The 12,555-nt window shown below is 37.7% G+C and overlaps 1 protein-coding gene across 12 annotated transcripts in view; it reads left to right on the top strand.

Moving 5' to 3' along the window:
• The window catches only part of DNM1 (dynamin 1), a 111,910-nt gene that overhangs the window by 64,943 nt on the left and 34,412 nt on the right, over positions 1 to 12,555 (top strand). For 6 of the 12 annotated variants that reach the window (XM_063432595.1, XM_063432596.1, XM_063432591.1 and 3 more), the window contains exons 11-14: positions 7,969 to 8,055; positions 9,543 to 9,613; positions 10,194 to 10,245; positions 11,739 to 11,750. In XM_063432595.1, coding sequence (XP_063288665.1) covers positions 7,969 to 8,055; positions 9,543 to 9,613; positions 10,194 to 10,245; positions 11,739 to 11,750 — 222 coding nt within the window. Of the gene's footprint in view, positions 1 to 2,628; positions 2,768 to 7,968; positions 8,056 to 9,542; positions 9,614 to 10,193; positions 10,258 to 11,738; positions 11,751 to 12,555 lie in introns of all 12 variants that reach the window. The other 6 variants (XM_063432600.1, XM_063432589.1, XM_063432599.1 and 3 more) reach the window with 4 other exon arrangements.

Here is a 12,555-nt window from a genome sequence, read left to right as displayed (position 1 = left end):
TTGCATGTTAATTTCCCAAATTGAAGGTGCAAAATATTCAACATAATGAAATTTTAGTCAATGTATTTATTTTATATTTGTTGGTCATTTATATTCCATAGTTCAATGTAGAGCTTTATGCTGTGACATAAATAAGAGCATTGTAATTTTGGAAAAATGTTAATAGACATCAAAAAAACCTACAACACCGTTATCTATAACCGATAACAAACTAAAATCATTGGGCTGTAGTAAGAAATGGAAAAGAGGACCAGCAATAGAGTAGTAGACAGTCTCAGCAAGGAGGGAAATAATAAAGCTCTACTGATAAGCCCTTGTAAGTCCAATCTCAAATATCAGCACCAAACGTGTCTAACTGGCCACATCTCTGTTATAGACCACCGTAAACAAGCACCAGAATTTTGAAGTCAATACCAAAATCAAGAATTTTCAGCGTGGGAAACACATAATGCTCCTCAATTGTAAAGGTGGCTGACACATCTTTCAACACTCTTGAAAACATTTGATTAATCAATTCTTATGCCTAAATGCAACTCTGGTATTTATCCACGCAAGAATGCATAGTTCATCGATCCAAAACACAAGAGGGGAAGCCCTATTGGATCTTATTTTTCAAAAAAAAAAAATATCTTCTAAGCTCTCCATTGTTTAAACAAAAACCTTCTGTCTTACTCCAGCAATGGTTATTCCCACCAAATAGAGATAAATCTTTGACAGATTCTAAAACTAGAATTTCAGTTATATCTGATGGCTCATTTTAAGTCTCTACTGGCTTTCATATAGTGGACTCTGTGCATATTGCTTTCTAGATACTGGCACTGAGTGGATCAACCAAAAAGGAAAATATTTACCCCACCACAACAACAAATTTCGTTCAGTTTTATTATCCTTTAGTAGAGGTGCGTCCAGTCTAGTGAGAAAAATAAATCAATTGGAAGACAATTCTTGCCAACATCCTAACTGCCTCGATATGGATACCGATACAAGTGGCGATCAAATCTGGTGACGTGAAGACTTATGCAAACTCTGCCAAGATAATGTGTATAATATCAAATGTTTTTGGTTGGATACCATGGGAATGGTATCAGGTCATTGGTTGGGGATGTACCGAACTGAGTTCAACTGTCAGGATACAGAGCATAACTATTCAAAGAAGATTAAAATGGCTTACAGTGGATATGTTTTTGCTTAGGACAAAATGCAAACCTCATTTTACAAGATCAATTGGTCAAGGCCAAAAAGCATTAGTTTTAATTTGGTCAGACTGTATTTCAAATATTCCAGTGGAGAACCAAGAAGCAGAAGCTATATTTGTATAGGTTATTATCAAGAAACAGCCTTTATCACGTCTCCCCATAATATCTCTTGCAGAGAAAAGCCGGACATTTTACAGTAATCCTTGAGCTCAACAGTTTTGCTTCTAGGAACTAATACTTTATTGAAAGAAACTGTATTCTGTGGTGCGTGAAACATGACCTACTTGCACCTACAAACTTTCATCGGTTGATCAGTAATTCAAGTTTCTAGTTTTTCCTACGAGGTACTCAAGAAAGGGGCAATTGTATTTCTTTTTTGTTTATCATTTCATTCCCTTCTTTAATGTTAGATAGTGTTTAATATGCTGTTAAAACTTTTTCAGTGCCTGAATTAATACAGGCTTTAACCCCCCCCCCATTGGTGATTGTTGCATGCCATTGGGTAGCAAAGCATTTTGACTTATTGATTGATTTCTATAGTTTATTTGAGGAAGCGCATTGTTTGTCTTTTCTGTTTCTGTTACGTTAGCATTTTAGGTGGGAGAAGGGATGAAAAAAAATCTACTTCCTTTATGACATGCAAAGGATAATTGCAGGAGGTCTATAGAGCGAAAACGATATATTTTGGGGTCACAAAATTTTACTTGACAATAGGATTCCTCTAATTGACTGTAGTCAAAATATTGTGCATTTGCAAGATCAATATATCCCTCTGTCTAGGATACAATTTTAAAAGAATGAGAATTTGTCCGTATTGAGGTTTATTTTTTCTGTCTACTGTGCCATGCAGTATGTTTTGGCCCCTCCGGCAGCAAAGTATGATAAAGGTATATTAATGCTATAGAAATACTAAGCAAGTACAATGAGCACTGGGACCCTTTAATTATTAACAGCTGGATACTAAAACACCTGCCTTATACCCCCATGTGTTTGGATCTAGGGTTCTCTGTAAGCCAATGAGTGATGCTGGCAAGTTTAGAAACAGCCCAGCAGTAGCTGAAAGCCCCACCGAACGTCAGGGCCAACCGTCTGCCCTTCGTTAACCCCATGACCAATCCCAAGCTGTGCCTGACTGCTAGATTCCTAATCACCTTTCATTTTTGCCTCATGTATATCTCTGTTTGTTTCTCTCTTGCCTTCTGTATCTCTGTCTCCATCCCTTCTTCATAATTGCATTCCCACCTCTTCACAAGTCTGTATTTTTCATCCCAAATATTTAATCTTAATTCCTGATATGTCAAACATATCTACCCATCTTTAACTCTTGGTTCTGCACTGTCCAATCTTTCTCCCATGTCCTTCCATCGCTCATTTTCCAACTGTTTTGGTCTGTATGTCCACTTCCCCCTGGGTCCACCCCTGAATCACACAGGACTGGACTCTTCACCCCTGACCTTGCTTTTGAAGCCATAGTGAAAAAGCAGGTGCAGAAGATAAAGGAGCCGTCTCTGAAGTGTGTGGATATGGTAGTAAATGAGCTGACGTCCACCATCCGAAAGTGTAGCGAAAAGGTAAAGAAATATCTTAAGTAAAACAGCTTGGGGAGGGGGAAAGAACCAAAGTGTAGCCATACATACATTCAAATAATATTTATCAGTGCTGCAAATCATTGGTCTTTCAGTTTTGGTTGGAATATAATTTCAAGAATTCTAGAACATTTAGTCAAATAATACAGAAGAGCAAGGCTGTATTGAGAACTTGGTGCACTGACATCCTTGCTGCTGGAGGGGTCTACAACACATTGGCAAGTGCAGAATGTACAGGACATGTTTGTATTTCTAATAAGCAATTGTGTCTGTTCTCAATTTTTTCCCTTTACATCGTTTCAATTTTGTTTCTGATGAATGTAGTCTTGGAAGCTAGAACATAAGTTTGTAATTGTTGCCTTAAGGGAATACTTTTGCGTTAGGAATACAAAACTGTATTCCTAACACAACAGTGTCTCTCTGCCCATGTGTCCTCTCCCCCCTAACGAGTAAAGGGTTCAAAAAAAAATTTTTCACTCATCTGATTCCAACTCTCCTCCTCCGATGTCGATGTAGAAATCGAATGCATTTAATGCTCATTGGCTCACTGCTTTCCTATAGCCACTATATTGCCACTATAGGCAGTCTGAACCCTGCAATGTAAACATTGCAATTTCCCTGAAACTGCAATGTTTTTAATTGCAGTGTTAAGTGGACAGGGACACTGCACCCACACCACACAATGAAATTACGTAGCCTAGGTGCCTATAATTTCCCTTTAAGTTTCAAAGCATCATAGGATTTGTACTTCTACCACAGTTGGGGATCTACCTCTTGACCGCCCCTCTTCTACAATGTTTTGTAGGCCCCTCTCGTACTAAAAAGAGTAATGTTTTGGCCTAGTAAGGCTAGAGTTACATCTGCTTGGACCAATAGAAACAGGCACATCTGCCTCGGTATTATAAATAATGCTGTACATAATATATGGGTAAATCCCAATTTTTTTTAGAGATACTATTTAGACATGCCCATTTTGGGCTGTACACCCATTGTACAGCGCCACGGAATTTGTTGGCGCAATATAAATAATAATAATAATAATAATTATACATAGCCTGCATAGTTAACTGTTCAGTAAATCATGGCATTTGATGTAGCACTGTAGGAAAGCTAATGGTAATTGCAGCACAAGCACAGAGCAGTCTCTTTTGGCAGGGTTGAGTGACTGTGTGTGATTGGGTCAAAATTTGGTCATTGTCACTGTGGCTCTTTTTGTTCAAAGTCACAGAGTCTTGCTCCACCAATTCTTGTTAATTATTTTAGCCCATCATTGAATTTATTTGAAACAAAAAAAAATAAAATATTTTTACTGTGGTTTTATTTATTTTTTAAAGCGCCAATGGTCCAAATCAACTTTGCTTTGGTAAAATTAACTATTTTGTTGACTTGGCCTGTTCTCGGAAGACAAAATCAATTCCTATTTCACTCTGCACTAGTACAGGGTTCCCTGTATATTGCACGTGATATTTGTCTAGGTCCTGTTTATGTGTCTATCATTTATCCTACTGGATTCTGCATTCCTTATACTAAATGTTATAAACAGCTTTAACTCTGGTTAAATTATTCTGTGTGTGAGATATCAAACAACTTCAAAGGGAACTAATATACCTGTAACTATTCTGCTTAATTTTTTGTAAAAAGCAAAAAAAAACCAACAGTTTTAATTTCCATAGCATACGGTATTCTAGGAAATATATGGAATACTGCCTGTAAAACGGGATATATTGTTGGCCCACAGTGAGATTTTGTAGCAGCATCCAAAATATGAAACAGCAGCCTAAACTGGAGAGCCTTAAATCAAGACCGGGATTAAAAGGATACTTTTGGCTGGTCGGTCCATTCTTTTTAGAACATTGATAATGCATTACTATATATGCAAATTACAATAAAAATAAATTAAAAAAATAAAACATTCATATGTAGATTTAATTCATTTGCTGCAAATATCAAGCTTTAAAACGTTTTTATAGAGTCCTTACCAAATCAGCTTATGTTGGTCTTTTATGATAGATTTGAAATGGGATAAACTCACTACTTTTCCGTAGTAGTGATGTGCTTATCCCATAAAAAGTACCTTGTGGGCACTGCGAGTGTTCTGGTAGTTGTTGTTTAATTGGTTGGAGTCACCTTTCTATTTTAACATGAACAGCAACCCCCAGAAACCCAAGCCAAGGCAATTTTTTTTAAGCATAAAAGAAAGGACTGCAGTCTGGGAGGGAAAGTTATAAACAAAATAAAACTAAACAACAAACAAAAAAAAAACACACACAACAAACTGTAACTTAACCCACATTTCACAAGATTTAGGTGCCTTGAGTGTCCCTTTAAAGGGGAAATGTCCCTTTTCTGGAAAAATATTGAAAATCCCCTATAACTTGTGTTAAAGGGACACAATAGTCACCTGAACAACTTTAGCTTAACGAAGCAGTATGGGTGTATAGAACATGCCCGTGCAGCCTCACTGCTCAATCCTCTGCCATTTAGGAGATAAATCCCTTTGTTTATGAACCCTAGTCACACCTCCCTGCATGTGACTTGCACAGCCTTCCATAAACACTTACTGTAAAGAGAGCCCTATTTAGGCTTTCTTTATTGCAAGTTCTGTTTAATTAAGATTTTCTTATCCCCTGCTATGTTAATAGCTTGCTAGACCCTGCAAGAGCCTCCTGTATGTGATTAAAGTTCAATTTAGAGATTGAGATACAATTATTTAAGGTAAATTACATCTGTTTAAAAGTGAAACCAGTTTTTTTTTTCATGCAGGCTCTGTCAATCATAGCCAGGGGAGGTGTGGCTAGGGCTGCATAAACAGAAACAAAGTAATTTAACTCCTAAATGACAGTGAATTAAGCAGTGAAATTGCAGGGGAATGATCTATACACTAAAACTGCTTTATTTAGCTAAAGTAATTTAGGTGATTATAGTGTTTCTTTAACTTTTTCATGTGATTCTCTGTTTTCTTTTGAGTGTATATAAAGGATTTATAAAATCGCAGCGCAATCCAGTTCAAACAAGGCAAATTATGCAAATGAGGAGGAGAAATAAAAACATTGTTTAATTTCTTTAGATGAATTGCTGGGTTTATTTTTAGACAGTTCTACCCGTGATGTCTTTTCTTTAACTTAGGTTGCCCTCTCCTGGGCGCGCTGTTAGGCTCAGTTACAATATTATTATTATTATTTTATTATTTATATAGCGCCAACAAATTCCGTAGCGCTGTATAATGGGTGGACTAACAGACACATAATTGAGATCAGACCACTGGACGTACAGGAACAGAGGGGGTTGAGGGCCCTGCTCAATGAGCTTACATGCTAGAGGGAGTGGGGTATAGTGACACAAAAGGTTAAAGTAGGGGAATTAAATAGTTTGTTAGAGAAGGGTTTATTGAGTGCTTGCTAGGTCATTTTTGACAGTTGCAGGAAAGGAGTCATGGGGTGGGGGATGAGAAACCTGCTGACAGTTTAATTGATACGCTTTAATGAAGAAGTGAGTTTTCAAAGATTTTTTGAAGGAGTGGAGGCTGGGTGAAAGTCTGATTGAGGAGGAGTTCCACAGAATAGGTGCAGCCCTAGAGAAGTCTTGAAGGCGAGCATCAGAGGTGGGGATCCGGGCAGAGGATAAGCGTAGGTCTTGGGATGAGCGCAGGGGTCTCGACGGGACATACTTGTGCATGAGGGAGGATAGGTATGTTGGAGCAGCATTATGTAGGGATTTGAAAGCAAGCGCCAGAATTTTGAATTGGGCCCTATATCTAACCTATAAATTACCTTTCCAGATAACTTTCCCTATTTGTCAACGGTCACCATGTAACCTGTTATATATTACATTATTATTATTATTGGCTCTCCTTTGCCTTCGATCTAGTAACACGTTTCGAAAAGACGTGACATTCTCAGTTGGATGAATTGAATTGCAATTTGTTGAATCTTTAGTATAAATTTAAACGTCAACAGAGCTTTTCATGAAAAAGTTAAACACGTTCTAGATGGTTTTCAAAGTTTAAATCAATAATGCAAATTCCACATCCTGGCATATATCTATTTGTGTCTCATAGAGGAAGATAGGGGGATTTCCTTAAGGCATCAAATTCCCATTTTTTTGTGTCCCTGTGGGCCTCCACAATGAGGAAACAGGAAGGCAACAGGGGTCTAGTCCTCAAGGCCATATAATAAGTAGTAAACATTTCTTTTCTTTGGTTTTTGATAGATTTAGAAACATTTTAGGTGACTCAGTATCCCAAAAGAAAGTGTACAGATCAGTCACATTAAAATAATTCAAAATAATCTGACTGACGTTGTTTATTTGAAGAGCACCACTGATGCGTAACACAATCTGAGAATTGTACTTGTTAAAAAAAATAAGTTACTTAACCCCTAGTAAAGTGCTATTGCTGCTGTCAGATAGCTCTTACCAGGAACAGTACAGCACATGGATCACGGTCTCTACGCAGTGACAGAAACTTTCCTGAGTTAAACCGTGCAATGCAAGGCCAGCTCGTTTGCTGAGAGCGTCAGATGATCAAGCTCAGCCAATGAGCCTAGCCCTGTCTTCAGAAATTTTACACTGTTACAGAGGCAGTGTCCAGTGCCTGGTTGCCCCAGATGGCAAGTCAAGCCATTGGGAAACAGTTTGAATACTGAGGGAGCAAAGGCACTCCTGGCACCATAACCACTGTAGTGGTTATAGTGCTTGGAGTGTTCCTTTAAAGTAAAGCGGAACAGGTTATCAAGGTATATCTTTATCAGCTTGATACATCTAGATAACACGCGGAGTTCTATAAAGAAAATATAATAGATTATTCCAAACACTTTATTTACGCTATACAAACTAGGGAAGAGCATGGTGTTGTAGAGCGTAATGCAGGCTAGATTATTATTGGCAAAAGGCTAAATTGCCTAGTGCCAATTATCTGGAAGATATCCAATTTTTGTGCGTAGTTAAAGAGTGATTGTAACAATTTTACTAGCAAGCTGTCAGTTGAGACACAGGGCCTCCTAATGGCCAAATATGACATGCACATATTCATGACTATATTTGAGGATGTTTGTGAGCGTTACCTATGTTCTGTCCACGTTACTCCTTTGTGCAGCCCTTTTATGCCTGAATCAATCTATGAGCACTAGTAATACATGGTTGAGTATTGATTGACTATTACCCAAGCAGATCTGTCTTTTCTCTTATAGCTTAGCCAGTATCCCCACTTGCGTGAGGAGATGGAAAGGATCGTTACCACATACATCCGTGAGAGAGAGGGTCGGACTAAGGAACAGGTAATGATTTGAAAGACAATTTTTTAGAGGTGTAGTCAAAACAAATCCAGTAAACTGGGACAAACAAAGAACAGAAACAGAAAATTAATACCAATATGAAAGGGTGAATTTGCATAGTTTAAAATTTCTCTTACATGCTTTAGCATGGAATACTCATTTCTTGGTTCACAGTAGTGGACGGAAGCTTGATAGTTTGCTCAAAGGATAGTGGATGCATCCACTTTTTTTTTTATTGTTGAGAAGTTAAAAAGTAATTAAAGTTCTCACCTCCTATAAAACTCACTATAACGTCCACCTTGGATTTCATATCTCCACTCACCTCCTCTAGCAGGTCCAGTGAAATCTTACTGGAACTGGAGTGCCCTTGGTTTGAAATTGACTACAAATCCATATGATGACACTTCATGGTCTCACTCTCTTCTCTAAGCTGTTCCTAGTTTAGAGTAGTGAGCTTCTCTTAAATACAACTTCCCAGGGTTTCTCAATGTCTCATGATGTTTTTACTAATGATAAATGACTCCACTGGGGAGACCTGTTTAGTTTGGCCAGATGTAATCTAGCTATTCTTACTTCCATGAACCTCATCCAGCAATAGTTTGAGAATACCGTGATGCTCGTTCTAAGTTGACCTTGTAATACAGAGGAAGAACCTTATGTGATCAATACACTGGGTGCCATTAGGTTTAAGGTGCATACGGGTCATCCAGGGGAGTATTGCCTGACTGACAGGTAGCCAAACAAAATTTCGGGTAACCTTGAACTACCATTGCATTTTTATGTACATGCAAGTACACTGACACGCAGTGTTCACAATGTGGGTCTGCAGGTAAACTCAATTTTAGCGTGATATTTCCCATGATCAGCTAGCAGTTATGTGGTATGACAGAGTCATGTGTCATATATAGAGCATATAAAATGGATGGTTAAATCAATAAATAAAACTCATTGTTTCCCATGCTGTCAGCACAATTTAGTTCTTCAAATTTGGCCTGAAAATACATGAGTACATGAGTAGGACATCCAATACTGGAATATGATTTATAAGAACCAGATTTTTATGAAGACATACAAAGTCATTGATTATCTTCGGTAGTGGTCCTTAACCTCTTTAATTAGGGCCCTGTATTATTGTTTTTTTTTTTGTGGTATTATCTTGGGAATCCAATCTTCAATATGAAAACTAGTTCTGTGACCCATTCTTCATGTGCAATAATATTAACATTAAAATATATTTAGCAAAACACCTTAATTGGACTCTTCATGGTATCAAAGTGGTCTACACCAATATCCACTACAGTAAAGACCGTCCAGTAAGAAACTCCTAAAATGATATGGGAACATATTTGGTGAGTCCTTAGCCAGATGTTAAGCACCGCTGCTTTAGGTGTTAAACAGTTATGTACTTATATTACAAATAAAAGCCATTTAATAACTACCTTGCTGTGGTGGGAATATGTCTATACTGCTGGGTTATTCTATTTTTGCAGGTTATGCTGCTAATAGACATCGAGTTAGCCTACATGAACACAAACCACGAAGATTTTATCGGCTTTGCCAAGTAAGTGGCTACTATTTGTTTATGGGTTTTTTTTGTCAGGATAATATTGATAATGGGAGTCTAAAATTTTCAAGGCAAGAAAATCCTTTGTAAAGGTCTTTAAATGCTTTTAGAGCTCAGTGTAGCCAACCATTGACAGCACTCTGATGGGAAAGTTGACTTCTCTCGAGACTTGCATATAGATATTTAGTAGCTGTAGTTATTAAGAATAGTTGATGATATATATTTAGCACTATAGTTGAAAATGCATCATTAGTTTGTATTCTAACAGTTCTCACACAGTTGAATTGATATTTTATATCTATATGTGTAAGATTCCGTACCATAATGATGTTTGGTATTATGTGAACTAATAACAATGTAGTACAAGATTGGTTCTGACAGTTGATTAATTCTACCAGTTCTAGGCAATCTCATAATTGAGTTTATATTTGATACCTTTATGTGTAAGATTTTGTATCCTAATGATATTTTATATTGTATAAAATAATAACAGTGTAGCACAAGATTGGTTTCAGGGCACACAAGCCATAGAAGACCTATAGTGGCAGGTGACACGTCCCTATGCTCTGTATTGTAGTGCTCAGCAGAGGAGCAACCAAATGAGCAAAAAGAAAGCTTCAGGAAACCAGGTAAGTGCCAATGTAACAACCAATCGTTTACTTACTGGATTCCCACAAATCACAGATTGGGTATACATTCATAACTGGATCATTGGACCTTAGGGAATATGTGCCACATTGATGCCAATAGCCCATTGACATAATCCCAAACTCTCCGGTGTTAGTACAAGAAATCAGAATGCTCAGCACATGAAAGTTAAATGATCAGGTGAACAATTTTTACTGCAAAACAAAATCAATAGTTGATAAAGATCATTACAGTCAAATCATGTTGCTTAGTTAAAGACGCCTGTTTATTTGTATGCTGAGCAGTTCTGCTCCCCTACATATATAGGATGTATGGGCACTGTATGTTAGCCATTATATTGTTAGCTAAATAATTAGACTCCTACTAAAAGGACTATAAACAAAAAAGAACAAAAATATAGTAGGAAACGCAGCAATGTTTACTATGTGGTAATACATTTATTAGTGAGATTTATGACCAACAAAATCTCTTAGCAAGCACTTTGCAATGCTGTCAGTGTCAAGATTTTTATTGACTACGTCTCCTATACACCTTAATCAGGCACAGTTTAGGCTATAGAATAATAAGAAGCAAAAGTTTCACAGGAGTTGTACTCCAAAAACATCTTAAAGTCTAGTCTAGTGTTTGTAGTAGCCCAGACCTACAGTTTTACATTAAGTATTTATAATGGCTCTGCTAAGAGTGACAGTAGATTGTGGTGAGCTGACAACCAATTTGCAAGATTTGGGTCAGAATAGCCAATTTGTCAGCTATTTTGTAAGCCAGTTTTCAGCTTACCGCAATTTGTTGTGTAATGGATAAATGTCCCGATATGGCTCTTTTCATTGAATGAACATATTTTTATTGTCAGAATGCAAAGGCCATGTTTAAAGGGGCTCAGTCATCTAATTATTTACCTGACATCCAGCCCAGTTGACCATCTATTATCTGTTTGAGTTCCAGACACACGTGTAATAGGCAGTTTAAAAAGTTGCAGGACTCTTTTAAGTGGCATGGACACATATCAAGCCCTTTGTGTCATATAGAATCCCTCCTGGCCTTTTATTTTCATTTGTGAGCATCTTTGTTTAAACATATTAAGAGGTGCCCAGAAGTGATAGATAACCTATTAAACTCTTTTGAACTATGTCTGTCTATATGAAATACACCATAGATAGGTGTGCTAGAGGACTACTATTTCTGACTGTTTTAGAATGAGTTGCTAGGTTACATTGTGGGGTATTCCATGGACTCCGTCAATCCATGCCATTTGCTCTGCGGTCATTGAGTCGGCAACATTGGGGACCGCAGGCTTGGCAAAAGCGTGTGTGTGCAAGACGGGTGTGAGCTGGATCGGCATGTCATGCACGGGGCTGTGGGATCTGCAGCAACTCATAACTGGTTCTGCATCCTGCTCTGCTAGTAATATATATATCCTTCTTCTGCTCCTCTCTCCTCTCCACTCCACTGCTGTTGCTATGGTTACCTTGTGCAGGATGAAATCCTGGTGAGTAGTCAGGCAGCAAACGGGCCCAGGTTGGATAAAGGTGCATCTGGAAAGCCAGGCTGGGGTCCCTGCAAAGCCATATTTTAAGGGGAGAGAATTAATACAGATTAATACCGCAATGGCTAACATTTGGCATTCCTGCTGGTACAGACTATGTTTCCCATTGTCCATGATGCTCAGCCAATCATTTAACTGCCTAAGATTCTTAGGCAGCACATCCTGCAACAGCTGTCAGTGATAACAATAGTTATTACTAGACTACTATATTGTTTCAGATTGACTAGACAAATAATGATAACCTAGAAACAAAGAATGATTGACTCAATCTAAAATACTGATATGTATTGTTCCGATAAAACCAGGTTTTGTCAAGGAAAGCGTATGAAAATAGAAAGTTATAGGCTTAAAACTATTTTTATTCAAAGAAAAGCACATACTTTGATCAATTTAACATAACATCAGAATGTATAACTCTTTAAGTGCCACAGCCATATTATGCCTTAGGTATTAGGCTGCTAATTTAGAAGGTAGCCTGTTTAAACAATATATGTAGAGTATATTTTAGTCCATTTTAATGTCTACCATTTCCTAGCATTGAAAAAATGAGCAGTTTCCCAATCTCAGTGGGGAGGGAGTTGTATTGTATTGTATTCTCAATATATATTTTTTGGAACTCCAGATGCACCTATCTCCTGATGCCTGGCCTCCTCCTGTGTTGTCCTCATACCCCCTCCTCTTGTTCCTTTCCTGCTACAAGACACTGTCTGCAAGGGATTTGCCTCAGTATTCAGTCCAAGATGCTTGG

This window comes from Pelobates fuscus, chromosome 9, assembly GCF_036172605.1.
Source record: "Pelobates fuscus isolate aPelFus1 chromosome 9, aPelFus1.pri, whole genome shotgun sequence".
Classification (NCBI taxonomy): Eukaryota; Metazoa; Chordata; class Amphibia; order Anura; family Pelobatidae; genus Pelobates; species Pelobates fuscus.
This window is presented reverse-complemented; position numbering and strand designations above follow the sequence as displayed.